The 15,550-nt window shown below is 41.4% G+C and overlaps 1 protein-coding gene across 1 annotated transcript; it reads left to right on the top strand.

Annotated features, from left to right (window-relative positions):
- Nucleotides 1–2,867: 2,867 nt before the first annotated feature.
- PDK4 (pyruvate dehydrogenase kinase 4) lies at nucleotides 2,868–13,054 on the top strand. Its single transcript, XM_014878509.2, has 11 exons — nucleotides 2,868–3,139; nucleotides 3,978–4,119; nucleotides 5,147–5,218; nucleotides 5,793–5,977; nucleotides 6,412–6,501; nucleotides 7,038–7,115; nucleotides 7,695–7,771; nucleotides 8,277–8,375; nucleotides 8,674–8,784; nucleotides 9,475–9,588; nucleotides 10,538–13,054. The coding sequence occupies exons 1-11, from the start codon at nucleotides 2,998–3,000 to the stop codon at nucleotides 10,679–10,681; spliced, it is 1,254 nt and encodes a 417-aa protein (XP_014733995.1). The 5' UTR covers nucleotides 2,868–2,997; the 3' UTR covers nucleotides 10,682–13,054.
- The last annotated feature ends 2,496 nt before the right edge of the window (nucleotides 13,055–15,550 follow it).

The following is a 15,550-nucleotide window of genomic DNA, read 5'->3' as shown; positions in this document are numbered from 1 at the left end:
CAGAGAAAAAGGTAGGGCAAAAGCAACTATGGTACCTTCTATTAGACATCAGCAATATGGTCACTTGTTACACATGCTGGCTGACCAGGAACACGGCTCTGACCTAAGTACAGCACAGTGTGTCTCCAGCAGGGGTGAGGACATAAGAAACATGAGGCCAGAGACAGCTTATTGCAATGGAGAGCTATTAGGAGACAAATGGACAGGAATCCAGGCTTCATTCATTCCACTCTTCTGGACCCATCTGTTGTGGAAAAAAGCAGAATGTTAACACAGCTCCATTTTCTTAAGCACAGTCAGCAAAACATTACTGTGACCAAGCAACTGCAAGTGTTGTTACTGCCTTTTCAAAACTTGCCCCAGGGCAGTTAAAATATCTAATCAGCAGAAATGAGACCCCCCTCTGACGAATATTGCAGTTCAGAATTTGGCACTGTCCTTCACAGTCATTGTTCTCTGACACCTGCACTTAAAACTGTCACGTGTTTCAGAAGGAGGGTGAAATGGTGGTTTGGAGGGGAAATAAAGTCAGAACACTGCTAAAGATAGAAGGAGGCATTATATAAAGTGGTTACAATTTTCACAGCCTAGTTCACCTGCAGGTTGGCTGATGATGAACCCTCATATGTTGTTACATTTGTGCCTAAAACTTAGCTGTCTTGCTCAACATTCAGGACATCCATAACAATTACTTCACAGATATATAATTTATATATGGAGGAATGGAAATTTATGTTGTTCAGAACCCCCTGTAACATATAACCATCATACAAAGAGCAAGAAGCAAATCTGAATTATGAGGGAGACATGCTTCATCTGAGTAAAGAAAATCTCAGTTGTGCTGCTGATGGTTTGATTTGAAAAACACCCAGGTTTTGAGTTACTGGAGCCTTGTCCTTTAAACAAATGGGGAAGGCAACACGCTTCCTGTATTTCCTGCAACTACAATTTTACCTTTGTTCACAGCTAAACTGAATATGTATGATATTTTTTCATACCCTACTGCATATAACTACCAGGAAAACAGTAAGAAACAAGCTCCTGTAAAGAAGATCAATGCAAACAACAGAAATTGTTCTTAGTAGACAATTTCCCTATTTAGATTACTTACAAAGGATATTCGAGTTACTTATATTAAGCAGGCTCAGCACACCAACAGATTAAATGAAGTATCTCATAGGAATAGAAATAGTGACCTTATATTTCAATAACTGCCTACTGCAGAGAATTTCCCAACCCAGATTTTATTGTAAAGAGTTAATTTTGAGGTTCCTGCTTGTCACCAATTAGTGGCTTCAGGAAGAAAGTGGAACAAAACAAAAGCTATCCTACATGTTTCATGGTTTAAACACATTTGTATGATATTTTCACTTCTGTGACTCATCTGCAAATTTCAGGCAAACCAAGTTGAAACAGTCAAAAGAAAATCCCAAATTCTTATATTTTTAACTTCTGGTAAGTACAGGAAAAATCAAAGTCATTACATTTGCTGCTATTTGATGTCAAAATTTTGCTTCATTTCACATTTCATATGCCAACATTCGATCACCGCAGTAAACCAGAATACATCTCATGGAAAAATAACAGAATAGCTCTCCCAATAAAATAATAAAACAGGGAGCAATAAAATAATATAACATAAAGTACAGTGGGAGTAGAACCATAAGTAGGGTTAACAGATATACTAGGAAGACAAAAATGAGATAAAGTTTAAAAAGCAATCTAACGACAAGCTAAATTATTTTCCTCTGTCTGTTAAACTAAGTGCACAGATTTCCTGTGAGCAATTTGATCTTGCTTCCCTTGAAAAAGAGTTTACATGTTTGTGTGTGTAAATATAAGCATGTATTGGACTAGCGAGTTGTATGCAAATATTAGGGCCCAATTATTTTGTATTATTTTACTGCCACATGCTCCTGCTGTTACAGACCAAGTCTTCAGATGTCCAAAAGCCCTCCACTGACATTAATACCATTCTTCAATGGAACTGAAGCAAACGCTGCCCTCAATGAACTGGACTTGGCATGGGAAAAGGCCAGGAAGCACTGGAGATCCAATCTCCTTCTCCAGCAGAGAGGAAAGGTGAGGGGGCTTTTCCCAGATCGACTGTGACCCTGGGAGATCAGCTGTCCCTGAGAGCACTGTGTCATCCCCTTCTTAGGTCAGCTCTAGTAAATAAAGGCCACATGCTGATCTAGGGCCAGTGCGTCACCAGCACAGCTGTCCTCGGCTATTTGGTCACTATTAACCAGGTCACAGCCATGACCTACATGTCGACAGCCTGAACCTGTGGCTGGGATCTGAGTTGGCTCCCTTTGCCTTCCATGCAGCCTCTGCGCTGACCGTGGAGCTACCCTGTCAGTACCAGCCCTGCCAGCATCCCCTGTATGAGTGCACACACACACAACTGCCCCGGGCAGCACCGCCAGCATCCCTGTATGGGTGCACACACACACACAGCTCCCCTGGGCAGCGCTGCCAGCATCCCTGTATGAGTGCACACACACACGCACGGACACACACAGTTAATTCCCCGGGCACCACCGCGCCCGTCACGCCGGGCCATAGCGCCCATTGGCCCGTACAGGGCCGGACCCCATGAGGGGCGGCAGCAGCACGGCGACCCCGCAGCTGGGCACGGCCACCCTGCCAGCCTTGCCCGGCCACCCTGCCACCCTGCCCGGTGCACAAGGTCACCGCGGGCGGCGCAGCAGCAGCTCCGTGTGCCCTGGCCCGCGGCTGCACCCCTGGCGCTCGCCGTGCCGCTGGCAGAGCGCCCGCTGGGCCGGCACGGCGGGCACGGGGAGCGCCGCCAGCGCTGTCACGAGGCGCCGGCGGGGGCACGGCCCGCCCCAGCCCCGCCCCCCGGCGATTGTAAATAGAGGCGCCATGTGAAGCCCCCGCCACAGGCGACGGGACAGCGACAGTCCCCGAGCCGGGGATCGCCACCTCACTCTCCGATCGCTTACGTGCCCCGCATCCGCCGCCCCAGCAGCGATGAAGGCCGCCCGGATTGCTCTCCGCAGCGCCGCCCCACTGGCAGGGACCAGTGCCGCCAGCGGCCGGTTGCCGCAGGAAGTGGAGCAGTTTTCCCGCTTTTCCCCTTCCCCGCTCTCCATCAAGCAGTTGCTGGATTTCGGTGAGAGTCGGGAGGAGCGGGGGGAGGTCGGGGCTGGGGGGCAGCCCAAGCCCGGGGCTCGGAGGCTCGTTTCCCCGCGGGAGGGGTGCGGGGAGTGGGTGCGGGAGCGGCGCTGTGCGGGACGGAGGAGGCGGCGGCGATCGCCGCCCGGAGAGTCCGCGCTCAGCCAGCGCTGAAGCCGCTGCCGCCCCCCCGCTTGGCTGCCCGGAGGAGGGGACCGGCCTTGCCGGGTGTTCCGAGCCGCCTAGGAATCTGCCGGCCCCAGGGAGGTGGCGGGGAGGTCGCCTCGGCTGGCACCCCCGGCCGCAGTTACCCGCCGGCCAGGTGCCAGGGGCCGGAGACCTGCGAGTGACGCCCTCGGAGCCGAATATGCGCTACGACACTGGGTGGTGTTCGAGGAGTGCGGGCACTGAGAGGGACACGGGCTGCGGGGCGTGTTGCTTACACGGAGTCGGGAGGAGCCGTCGGGCGGAGCGAACGCGCTGTTCCCAGATCCCATTATCGCTTTGGCAGCTCTGTGCGCGCATGATACTGCCAAACGTCACCCCGAACAACCTCCTGTTTACAGAGGCCGGAGCGCTTCTTAGGGGATTGCAATTAAGTCTCATGTCTAAATGGGAACTGAACAAGTATTCCGTCCAGGAACACGCTGTGTCTTACTGTCATGAAAACAGCGTTCAGCACAAACATATAACACCTAACACTTAGATGAGCTGGCCGGTAAAAGCCTCGTGATTGCAGAGAAATAGAGTCCTGAAGTTTATGGAAAGTCATCAATCTGTATTTACGTCTTGAAACTTCCTTAAACAAAAGCTTTATTTTTTTTATTTATTCATAGGCTCAACTAATGGATGTGAGAGAACTTCTTTCTCATTTTTGCGACAAGAACTTCCTGTGAGGTTTGCAAATATCCTGAAAGAAATTGATCTTCTTCCTGATAAATTACTAGGCACTCCATCAGTAAAATTAGTAAAAAGCTGGTAAGTATGAACTGCTTGAATTCAGCATGCAAAGTAACACAGCTTTGAAAACTTGTTACAGACTTTTTTGAATAGTAGAAAGCATAACAAAATACAGTAGAAATACAGTTCCTTCATCAAATCTGACTTGCAAGCTGTTACACGCTGTCCTTTCCTAGCATACTAAATTTAAATTGAAAAGCAGTATGGTTATATTGTTATCTTAAAATAGGTATGGGGGGTGGGGAACTAACATTTTGAAATAGCTAATAGAGCAAATCTTGCTCCTTACTCTTTAAGAAGGGAGAAAAGAAAACGTGTTCTGTTTCCATACAGCATTAGAGACTCTGAGACCTACACAAAATGGGAAAGCAGGCTATGTACTTGTTTTGATCTCTCACTGATGGAGTTACTAACAGAGCTGCTTTTCCAAAGTATATTGCTTTGACCTGTGCAGCAGGTGTTTGAAGTTCAGTTAACATAATCTCTGCAGTTGACACTGTGGTTGAATCTGATTTAACCTTGCTTACTGACACAGTTACAGCATTTGCCAGGATGGCTGACATAAAGAGCAGAAGTATTACAGTGAGATCTAGAAACTCTTCTTAATATAGCAAACTGTTGTGCCTTTGCCGTATGCGTCAAGGCTGTCAGATGTTAGTGCAAGAGGCTCAGCTACTTAGCTTCTGCCAAAGCTGATCAGATTAGGAAAAATTTTGCTTAAGTGGCTTCCTGATTGACATTGTCATTTGGATCTTCTTTTGAAATACATCTCTTCTCAAGAATTACAAGGGGATACCTTAAGTGAGGGTTTAGATACCTTTCTGGTGGCAGGCACAAGAAAAGACTTGGAACTTTTGGAGTTCAGGTAGTCAAGAAGTGTCCATCTGTCATTCCATTGTTGGTTGTAACTTGGATATTTCAAAGTCACTTAAAACTTCTAGATGACTTTTTAGGACTGATAGGCACAAGACAAAGTATTTTTCATATTGCTAGATTAATAAAAATCAAATTAATAGCATATATGTCTTGTGCTCTTTTTCCATAGGTACCTCCAAAGCCTAAAGGAGTTGGTTGAGTTCCATCAGAAAAGCCCAGATGACCAAAAAGTCTTATCTGAGTAAGCTTTTTATTTTTTTCTTTGAACTTTTTAGTTCACGTTCTACTTCTCACAATATATTCACTTCAGACTGATAGATGTGATGAGCTGAATTTGATGATCTAGTAGGAGGACCTGAACATAGAACAAGCTGGTTGAAATCTCTGACCATGTTTAGCAGTATTGCAAATAGATATGACCCGTTGCAGCCTAATTTCAAGGTCATATTGCCCCTTGAGCTGTCATGACAAAGAAATATAAAAATCATCATCTGTGAAGTCATTTGCTTGTTTCCAAGATGTCAGCTTGGGATCTTTTTCCTTTCCTTACATTTTCCTCTGCTCAAATGAATGAGTAAACAGGTGGTGAGTTTGATATGGCTCATTATACCTTTCGTTTAAAAAATGCCAACTACTCCTGTGTTAGGTCAATGAGGAATTACTTGTAAAAGAGTAGAAAAAAACCCACTGTATTTTAGTATTAAGGCTGTTAAATACTTACCTGTTCTGGTGCTAGATTAGATAATTACATTATATAAAGCTTGCTTCTATGTAGTTTGATAATAATGTTCTAAAAAGGTCTCTTTTTAACCTAGCTTTATAGATACTCTAATTAGAGTCCGAAACAGACATCATGATGTGGTTCCTACAATGGCACAAGGAATAATTGAATACAAAGACACTTTTAAAGTAGATCCTGTCACCAATCAAAACATCCAGTATTTTTTGGATCGTTTTTACATGAGCCGTATTTCCACCCGGATGCTAATGAACCAACACAGTAAGTAGAAATTTTTACCAGAGAAAAAACTTCAACCTAATGAGTAACATGTTAATGTAAGCACTTCTTAAAACTGCTGGAGAACTGCTTCACCTGATTTTGTGACATGGAGAAGTTAGAAACTGAATCTATCACTTAAGAAAGCAATGGGAAAACTTGTTTTCTGGACTACCGAATATTTGGAATAACTCTTCTGTGGAATATGTAGAAGTATCATTCTTTATGTCTGAAAAAACCTTGAGATGTGAGCTACAGAAAAGCCAGCATAGTTTGCTGACAGTAGATAGCATTTTAACTCATAAAAGACATAAACAACATTCAGTATTTTATGTGATTATATGTTGCAATCGCACTGTATTAGTCTCAATTTTGGGGCTTTTTTATTTTTATGGCACAGTATTTGGGATTAAATGTATTGTTCTCATGTAAAACAGCTCTTCTTTTTGATGATAAATCTCGCTCGGGGCACCCACGGCACATTGGAAGTATTGATCCTTGCTGTGATGTTGTTGAAGTAGTGAATGGTGCGTATTCTCAGAGCTTTCATATTTCTCTTTCTGATCAGTATCTCTAATTGCAAGCAGTTTGGGTAACCAGCTTCTGTTGTAGAGGATGCTGGCTGGCTTTAATTGAAATGGCTGAAAGCAGTCTTACCAAAGCATGAGCTTTTAGAGGACAGAATGTAAAATACAAAGTAGCAGTAAAAAGCCATGCTGGACTAAGTCCTAGCAAGTGACAGATTAGGCAGGGGTTGAAGTTGTATGGGGTGTTGAGATTGGTTTTACCTACTGGTAGATAACAGATGCATGAGTTCCATACAATTATCACATTGTCCAAAGATTTGCTTATGCTTCTGTAACTGCCCACTGTTCTCAGTTTTTAGTGCATACAGTGGATGCAATGTTATCATTCTCTTAACACACATTCCCTTGGCTGTGTCTTAGACTGTCCAACACCTTACAGCTAATGCAGTTAAAAGCTGTATTTGCCGTGCATTAGAATGAAATTTTACATTGCCGGATATTATATTTTACATCATTTATTTATATAATTATTGCAGATGCTTATGAAAGTTCCAAGATGTTGTGTGACCAGTATTACTTAACATCTCCAGAGCTGAAACTTACTCAAGTGAACGGTAAGATGAGAGCTTCCTTTTGGTAGCCAAACTGCTGCTTTTACTGAGTCAAAAGGCTCCCAATTCTGTAACCTTAGTGCACATACCAGTTGATCTGACTCAGGCCAGTTGCTCTTCATTTTCTATTACAGGTGCCTCATTTAACTTCCCATGTTAGAACTCAAATGTTGGTGTATCTTAAACACAACATTTTTGAGGTGCCATTTATAAATTTGAGAAAAGTCAGACAAACCTGTACTTAAAGTGGGGTTGCTGACTGAAATGCTGGGTCTGGTCTGAGCTGTCTGCATGTGTCTGATGACAGCAGTCTGCTTAATGTTTGAAATCCTTTATTATAAAGGGAAATAAATACTTGGTTTTTTTGTTTATTTGAAAAGAAACTTACTAAGCAAGTGACAATTGCAGTGTAAACACTGTTATGAATGCATAAAGCTGTTTGCCAATTTTGGAGCAGCGGAAAAGCAAAAATGAAACTTGATTTGTTCTTTTATTTGGGCAACTTGCTCATTGTAAAATTTGGATATCATATAAAAAAATGTCATCACCCTTTTAAGTGTTTTTACTTTTCCTTTATTCTAGGGAAAGCTCCAGGAGAACCAATTAGCATTGTATATGTTCCATCTCATCTTTTTCACATGCTTTTTGAGCTCTTTAAGGTATGTTAGTATAAACTGAGAAAGTGAAGTGGGATGTGGGATTGTGACCACCAGTAGCCTTCTGCTTTTAGAGATTACATCTGCAGGTTTGCCCTGCTGCCTTTTCTGTGGAGTGGACAGAATGTATTTAGGAGTAGTGAGTGCAACTGAACTTCAGTACTGCCAACGTGACGTACAAAAATCTGGCAGCCTTTAGCAGCTGCTGAATTTTGCTCTTTTCCAGAAACCTGTTGACTTTAAGGGAGTTATGTTATTTAATTTACAGTGCCTGAGTTAATGTTGGGCAAGAACATTGTAATCTTTCACTCAGAAGAGTCTTGGCTATGCTTAGAGGCTTTTATGTGTGAGACATCCTCTGCTCCCATTATGCCAAAATGCTAAATGTGTCCCTTGGAAACCAGGCACTGATAGGAATAGAGAATAATTTTGCCTCTATGGAAAAGGAATATGGTTTGAAGTGCATGGATTCAACAATCTCTGATCATGGTAACCTTCTTTTCCATAGAATTCAATGAGAGCTACTGTTGAATTCCAAGAAAACAGTCCTACCCTTTCTCCGATTGAAGTGACAGTTGTTCTAGGGAAAGAAGACCTGGCAATCAAGGTATTTTGTTGGCCTACGACAATGGACTTAATGTAATCTTTGTTATTATACATGCTTAGCTGGTTCTTTTAAAAGATCTGGCCTCTGAGAACAGGTCAAAGACCCTATGCATGAGCACAAGAGCTCATATCATCTCTTGATGATATGAGCTTTCATGTAGCACAATTATCTAGTTGAAAAATAATGTGCTGCAAAACAAATGTTTGCATTTATGACTGTGGAAAGGTGTGTTCAAATAACAGCATTTTAAATACCATTCTTAGTGCACGCTTGTTAACTTCATTCTCTCTTAAATCAGATCTCAGACCGAGGAGGTGGTGTTCCAGTGAGGAAAATTGAGCAGCTGTTTAGCTACATGTATTCCACTGCACCAAGGCCAAATATGGATGATGGTCGAAATACCCCTCTTGTAAGATACTTCCAATACTCTTATTGCAATTAATTTGTAAGTGTTGGTGGATTAATAATGAAGCACTGTGTCTATCCAGCTGCTTTGTGGGGTACACCAAGATTTACTGAGCCCCATAAGTATGAATTTACACTTTCTGAAACAGAATTTTAGTATTTAGCTTAGTGGACATTTTAAAGGCATAAACAAAGAAGAACATTCCAACCTGAATATAACTCCCTCCTTTTGTTTTTCTTCCTGCATTCCAATGACACTAATTTACTTTGTCTTCATTCTTCACTCAGTCCTCAGACTTACTGCAGATCATGCAGTCTTTCTGGAGGCAAGCACAACTGGAACAGTTTTTTAGATTATTATGTTTATCTCCCAGTAGCAAGCTGCTTTTACTAATCAAGCTGTACTAGCAATAAGAAGGGAGGGAAAAATACTGAAATATTGTAGGTAAAAGCGGGAGATACAGACCCTCCCTCTTCCATGGAGATCTTTTTTCTTATGATCTTGGGTTTTTAATGGTCAGCTTCAGCATTCTCTATGAAACAGATTAGAGATTTGTGTTTTATTCTAAGAAAAGAGGAAATGCAAAGGATTTTTTAACAGCTTAAAAAACTCTGAAGGCTTTCTAGCTATTTAATTTTAAACCATTAGAGCTAGTAAAAAATTAATTAATTTTATATTGTACTTTATTTTTAGGCTGGCTTTGGGTATGGCTTGCCGATTTCTCGTTTGTATGCTAAATACTTTCAAGGAGATCTAAATCTTTACTCCATATGTGGTTATGGAACAGATGCTATCATCTACTTGAAGGTACGTATTTAAATTTAGTTAAATAAAAGATTACTACCATTAATGCAATGGGATAACTACTTCTTACTATTTTAAGGTAAACCGATTCTCTGCTCATGAGTAGCTCTTGTGGTTTTTTGAGAAATTACTGATTTAGTAACTGGTTTTTAACTGGTATCAAAAAGGTCACTTGGCTTTAACTAGTTTGCTTGAACAGTGAGAGCCCTGTTGGTTTTCAGATTAAGATGTTATCTACTTGTTCATGGAATACAAAGTACTTGAAGAGAGCAAAGTAAAGGTGTGAGCAGCAGATCTGGTTTGTTTACTTTGGAAACCAGAAAATCCATATAAACTAAATCTGCAAGGAGTCACCTTAAGGTGCTATTCAACATTTGCTGTATAAGCCCCCATATGGGATTCAGATATTAGTAATTTTGAACACTGGGCATATAACTTGCACTGCTGTTTCTATAAGAAACCTGCCAACAGCACTACATGTTCTTTTCTACTTTCTGTGCCTAATCGTGGGAAAAACTTGCTTTGAATTTCTCTTGCTAAACTGAAAACACTGAAGCTCAATCAGAGAAGTAGTATGAAAGGAAGAGACAGTTCAGCTATACATATGTAACACTTCTGTTGAAAAATTTCCTCTGGAATTTTCACTGGAATTGTGCAAATCAAAGTCCTTTTCCATGCACTCCTGGAGTGTCTTGAAAACATGTTAGGGGGTACTGCTTAAGGCCTATTAAAAATGCATAAAAAGGGTGTGATATTACTCCATTTGTCCTACCAAATTACCCAAAGCGATCATAGATACTGAAGCACATAAACTACCCTATCTATTGTAGAAACATATGTGTGAATAACTTTGTTTTGTAGTGTCACTGGCTTAACACCACAGGCATGGTGAATGAATTTTTGCTGAGTGACATTACTGAGAGATAGTAACCTGTTCCTTCTTGTCTTTTAGGCCTTATCAACAGAATCAGTAGAAAAACTCCCGGTTTTTAACAAATCAGCTTCCAAGCATTACCAGGCTACCTCAGAGGCGGATGACTGGTGTGTCCCAAGTAGAGGCCCAAAGAATATGGCAAAGCAGAGTGCAGCTTCGTGAAGAGAAGTTGGTATTGAGACACCCCAGGGGATCAAGCTGGCTTCAAGAGCAGCATTTGGAAGTGTTCATCTACCTTCAAACAAGCAAGTTTCAGGACTAGCAGAGGAAAAAGAAGATAAGAGTATTATAAGTCTAGGCTGTATGCACTGAATCTGAAACCTTGCTGTGGACTTCAGGATGAGGAAAATAGGAGCACATATGTCTTTAAAGAAGAGCTATGTATAGAGGAAAATGAAGCTATTTTTTTACTATGATCAAAGACTTGGCGTGGTAGAGGTGTGCAATTTTTAAATCCTGTTTAATGCTTGAATTCTAAATACTGACTGATAAACGAGTTATGCTGATGCATATTTTTCTATTAGAATAGTTATCAGCAGTTTATCTTATTACAGAACTTCTCAGGTAGATAGATAACATCCATATTTTAAAGTTGTATTTATAACATTTGGAAAAGATCCACTTAAAGTGGCAGTTTTGTAGCAAGATGCAAACAGAATTAAATACAGCCTGAGTGCAAGAAAAGGAGCCCTGGGAAGTAGGGAGAAAGTGTTTGCCATATGTAAGGAAGTCCCATTTAAAAAAATAAAAAGCTATTCCAGGAATAATTCTTACGTGATGCCTTGCTCTGTGAGTCACACTGTAGATATTTTATGTTAAACTGTTCATGGGAAATCAGCCAATAGGGTTTCTATGCATAAGGTAATGAAGAAGAAAATCAGGATGTATCTAAAAGCTACTGGAAAGAAATGGAAAGGTACTTGGTTGTAACAGCTCTAACATTAGGGTACATCTAGCCTACGCCCCTGTATTCTGGAGAATGTGTGCCAAATCAGTTAGGATTTTCCAAGAGCTAAAGTCAGACACGCAAGTTGAACAGAAAGAGTTTGGTGATATGTATTGTATAAACATGCTGTGAAAACCAGCATGTTTTAAAACACAGTCTTGTGGTTTGTTTCTGTTGTTCTGTTACATAAGTGGCTCAATACACTAAACCAAAATCTGCCAGTTGTCTTTTTCAAATTTGTATTGGACCACATCAGCTCAAAGTTGTACATAGGGAATCTATACCCTGAAAGCTGTGGGTGGGCACTGAAGGTCTGTTAGAAATGTTTTCAGGAGTAGTGTTGGAACTGTAAAAATGTCTTCTAAGAACTGTTCGTTGCAATGGAAAGGGCTTAGGAAATGTCTCAAAATATAAACAGCACTGGAAGCTACAGGAAAGCTTTTATGAACAGCAAAATAGGGGGAATTCCCACAGGAACAGTGCCAGTGTAGGAGAGTTGTTCAGAAAATACTTCATTCTCAGTAAGCTTCTTCCTTCCCATCTTTATGTGTTTTCACTTTTGTAAGCAAGGTAAACTTAACAGATGCTAAACTATTGGATGTTGCCAAGCTGGCCAGTCAAAAGTTTATCAGGGCTGTAGAATACTACTTGAAGTTTTTTTACTAATTATCATATTATCTTCTGTTAATGTGATCCTTTGCAAGAAGCTGCAAATACAGTAAAGCATCCTGCTCAGTATGACAGTTATCTATTAGAGATTTCTATTTGTTGGACAGAAAATGACTCCATATTCCACTATGAATCTAAAATGGTTTTTAATAGGAAACTACTTTACTTTTCCATTCTTGAAGTCCTGTTGAGATATATTTCTCATTGAAAATAAAATAGTATTTTTATATGCCTCATTTATTTTAAAAAACAATTTTAGATGTATTAATGGTAACTGCTGAACATGATGACTTTAGTACTGCATCTAGGCTGTTTTTATCCTGGTGAATAAGCTGCAGTCATCGAAAGTCAGCAGATCATGCATCTGAGCTCAGCTCAGTGAAGGAAATGGCTAATAAAAAGAAAATACCTTTGTCTAGAATATACAGGTGTAAAAAAGCTGCTTTCACTCTAGTAAAGTAATTGATATTGTTGATTTTTGAATTGAATACAAGGTCACAAACACATACGTAGGTAGTCATTGTTGTCATTTAATCACAGTTTATACCTTTCTGCCTGCATCCAGTAATGTTTGAACCTGAGTTATGATCTGATGGTAGATCTGTAACACAGCTGCAGCAGCTCCAGTTAGGAATTTCTGTTTCAAAGCAGCTGAGGCACATGGGTGCTGCAAAAATGTTTGTGGTGCTGCTTGTAGAGCAGAGCTGTGGAACATTCATAATGCAGGCAGAGGTTGTGTAGCACTTAAGGGACATACATCAAATCTGTGTAGAATTGCAAATGACAACTATCTACCTAGATAATACAGCACCTTTTCCAGCATCCACTGACTTTTTATTCTGAAAGCAGAGCTGTAGTTTTAAGTCTTTTACTTGGATGTAGATGTTGAAATAGTTTTATAATAAAATCTTTTAAATGGTTGTCTGTATCTTTGTTTTTTTCAGAAGTCTAGTGCAAGCAAGGGCTTTTTAAGGCTTACCAAATGGAGTTGAGAAAAACATACCATGTTAGGTACAGCAGCGGGGAGAAACACTGGAAGAATGATCTGCTTATGCTTAATGTTGCATTGGTTGAGAGGTTACATAGTACCTAAAATCAGTGCATCACCTTACCCATCTCCTTACTCTTTTGAATTAGGATGGTATTCATTTTGAGATGAGAATTGGGAATCTTCCCTGTGTGTTCTACACTCTAAAATAGTCTTTTGTTCAGTTTTAAAGAATATGAAAATTGACCAAAAAAGAAAAGACAGCCATCATTGGGTTTATGTCTAGTAAAACATTTTCACCGAGGCTAAAGGAATAGCTGCCTTTCAGCTCTGAAGCAATGGGACAGCTGGCTTTTCATAGCTGGTGTGTAAGAAAATGGTAGTGATCAGATGATGTCATGATCCAACAGTCCTGTACAACTGGTGCTTTGGCAGAATTGTGTTGGCCTGGGGCCATCGTACATCTCCCTTAACTTTAAAAAGATAGAGTAACTGCAAAAATATATGTAGATACTTTACAAAGAGGATACTTTTGAAAGAGGAGAGGTAAAAACCAGCCTGACTCCAGGTGTCTGGCAGTAAGCCTAGAAGTGACAGCCGTGTGTACTGAGTTTACCCTCCTTAACAATGAGGGTTTCACCTTCTTAAAGGTTTTTACTTGTAATGCCAGGGAAGCAGATTACATGGAATCCCATTTTTTCATTTTGCAATTACAGAAATCTACCACTCTGATGTATGCCAGGTGTGTTGGGAGAAACAAGCAAGAACTAAATTACACCAGGGACTTAAATAAACTACTACAGCAAACAAAAGGAAACCAACAACAAAAACACCCATTGTGTTTTCCTATCATTTTTATTGTGCTGCAGTCTCTATAGACAGGACTTGCATATTTTCTGTTAGGTTTTTTGAAGCAGAAATACACATACATGCATTCTATACCTTGCCCATGGCAGGCTTGGAGTCAGGGATGCCCAAATGCAGCAGGATGGACCCAAGCTGCTGTCTGTGCAGCCCCCTGTCGAGCACATGGCCCCAGGTCTGTCTGCAGAACGCTGTGCACAGACCATCAGTCCCAGTCAAGCTCCTGCAGTCCAGAAAGCAAAATGTGGGGTTTTTTCCTTCCCCTGCATAAGCCCAGTGGGTAAGGCCATGCACCAGCTCCTGGTCTCATTGTGGGGCTGGCTTGCTGCTGGCATGTCAGGGGGGCACTGACTGACATCAGTACGTTTACCCACAGCTCTGGTTTCACAGGAGATAAGCAGGTGTTGCACTTTTGCCCTTTGCCCCCTGACTGGGACCTTACACAGACAGGTTCCTGATGTCAACAGAAACCACGCCAGAGCACCCTGTGTTTTCTCTTCCAGATCATTAGCTAAAAAGTGTACACTGATTACTGGTTAGTGTTACTGGTGCCTTGGGCACATATCCAGATTAATCTCACTGACGCCTTGATACACAGGTTGTTCATTATCATCGTTTCCCTATCACTTAACCAAGTTTTTAAATCTGCCAGACTTTGCCCTTTATATGCAATTATGTCCTTCCCAAGGAATTATTGCAAAACAAGCTTTGCTACCTTTGATAAGAAACACTACTGAACTGGAAAAATAGTTGGGTTTTTTCCCTCCTTATGGCAGCAATGATGACTTTAGAGGATCAGGTATAACACCAAAGAATTTTCTGCCCTTAAATTCTTTAGCAGTTTTGGCAAATGGGAGGTAGAACATGGCAGTTTATGATCCCTCATCTCAGCTAATTTTTGGGGGTGCGGATGGTGAAGAATGCGGGGCACACTTCTGCATTAACATCTTTGGGTTTGTATTTCTCAAGAACTGACAACACAATTTTAAATGCCTATGTCCTGACCCTGTATTACAGGTGGCTTTGCACATCTCTGCTGTCATACATTCAAGACAGAATGCCTGACTCAGTGCCTGGCTAGATGCTGCTGCTCCTCACAGACAGCAAAGAGAAAGGACATGTTGGTGGGCAGCTTCAGTCAGTCCTGCTTCCCTCCACTCACCTCACAGGGAAGAAAGGGCACAAACACCCACGGGCAGTCTTAATTCTTCCCTGCTGTCTCGAATGCTGGGTGTCAAAGCAAGTATCTGGAACACAGTCCTGGGTCTTCAGAATATCCTGAGGGCTCTTAATAATGTAAGATTTTTATATGAAAAAAAAAATGTATGGGGTATCAGGATCTGCTCCTCATCAACTCTCCTCAATATTCCTTCTGCAGCTATGAAAGAAAATCGAAGCAGAGTGCAACCAATTGGCCCACGTAGAATTAGCACATTTTCCCTGTGCCACTCTTGCTTTGCAGTTCTGACAGAAAGAGGAAAGAAAGGAAAGCATCTGTCTGATTTCCTGCTGTCTGAGGGGCACAGCCTTGAAGAATCAGTCTCACTGCCTTCCTGGGAGCCAT

This window comes from Sturnus vulgaris, chromosome 1 (assembly GCF_052056855.1).
Source record: "Sturnus vulgaris isolate bStuVul1 chromosome 1, bStuVul1.hap1, whole genome shotgun sequence".
Classification (NCBI taxonomy): Eukaryota; Metazoa; Chordata; class Aves; order Passeriformes; family Sturnidae; genus Sturnus; species Sturnus vulgaris.
The sequence above is the reverse complement of the archived record's forward strand: the minus strand, read 5'-3'. Positions and strand labels throughout refer to the sequence as shown.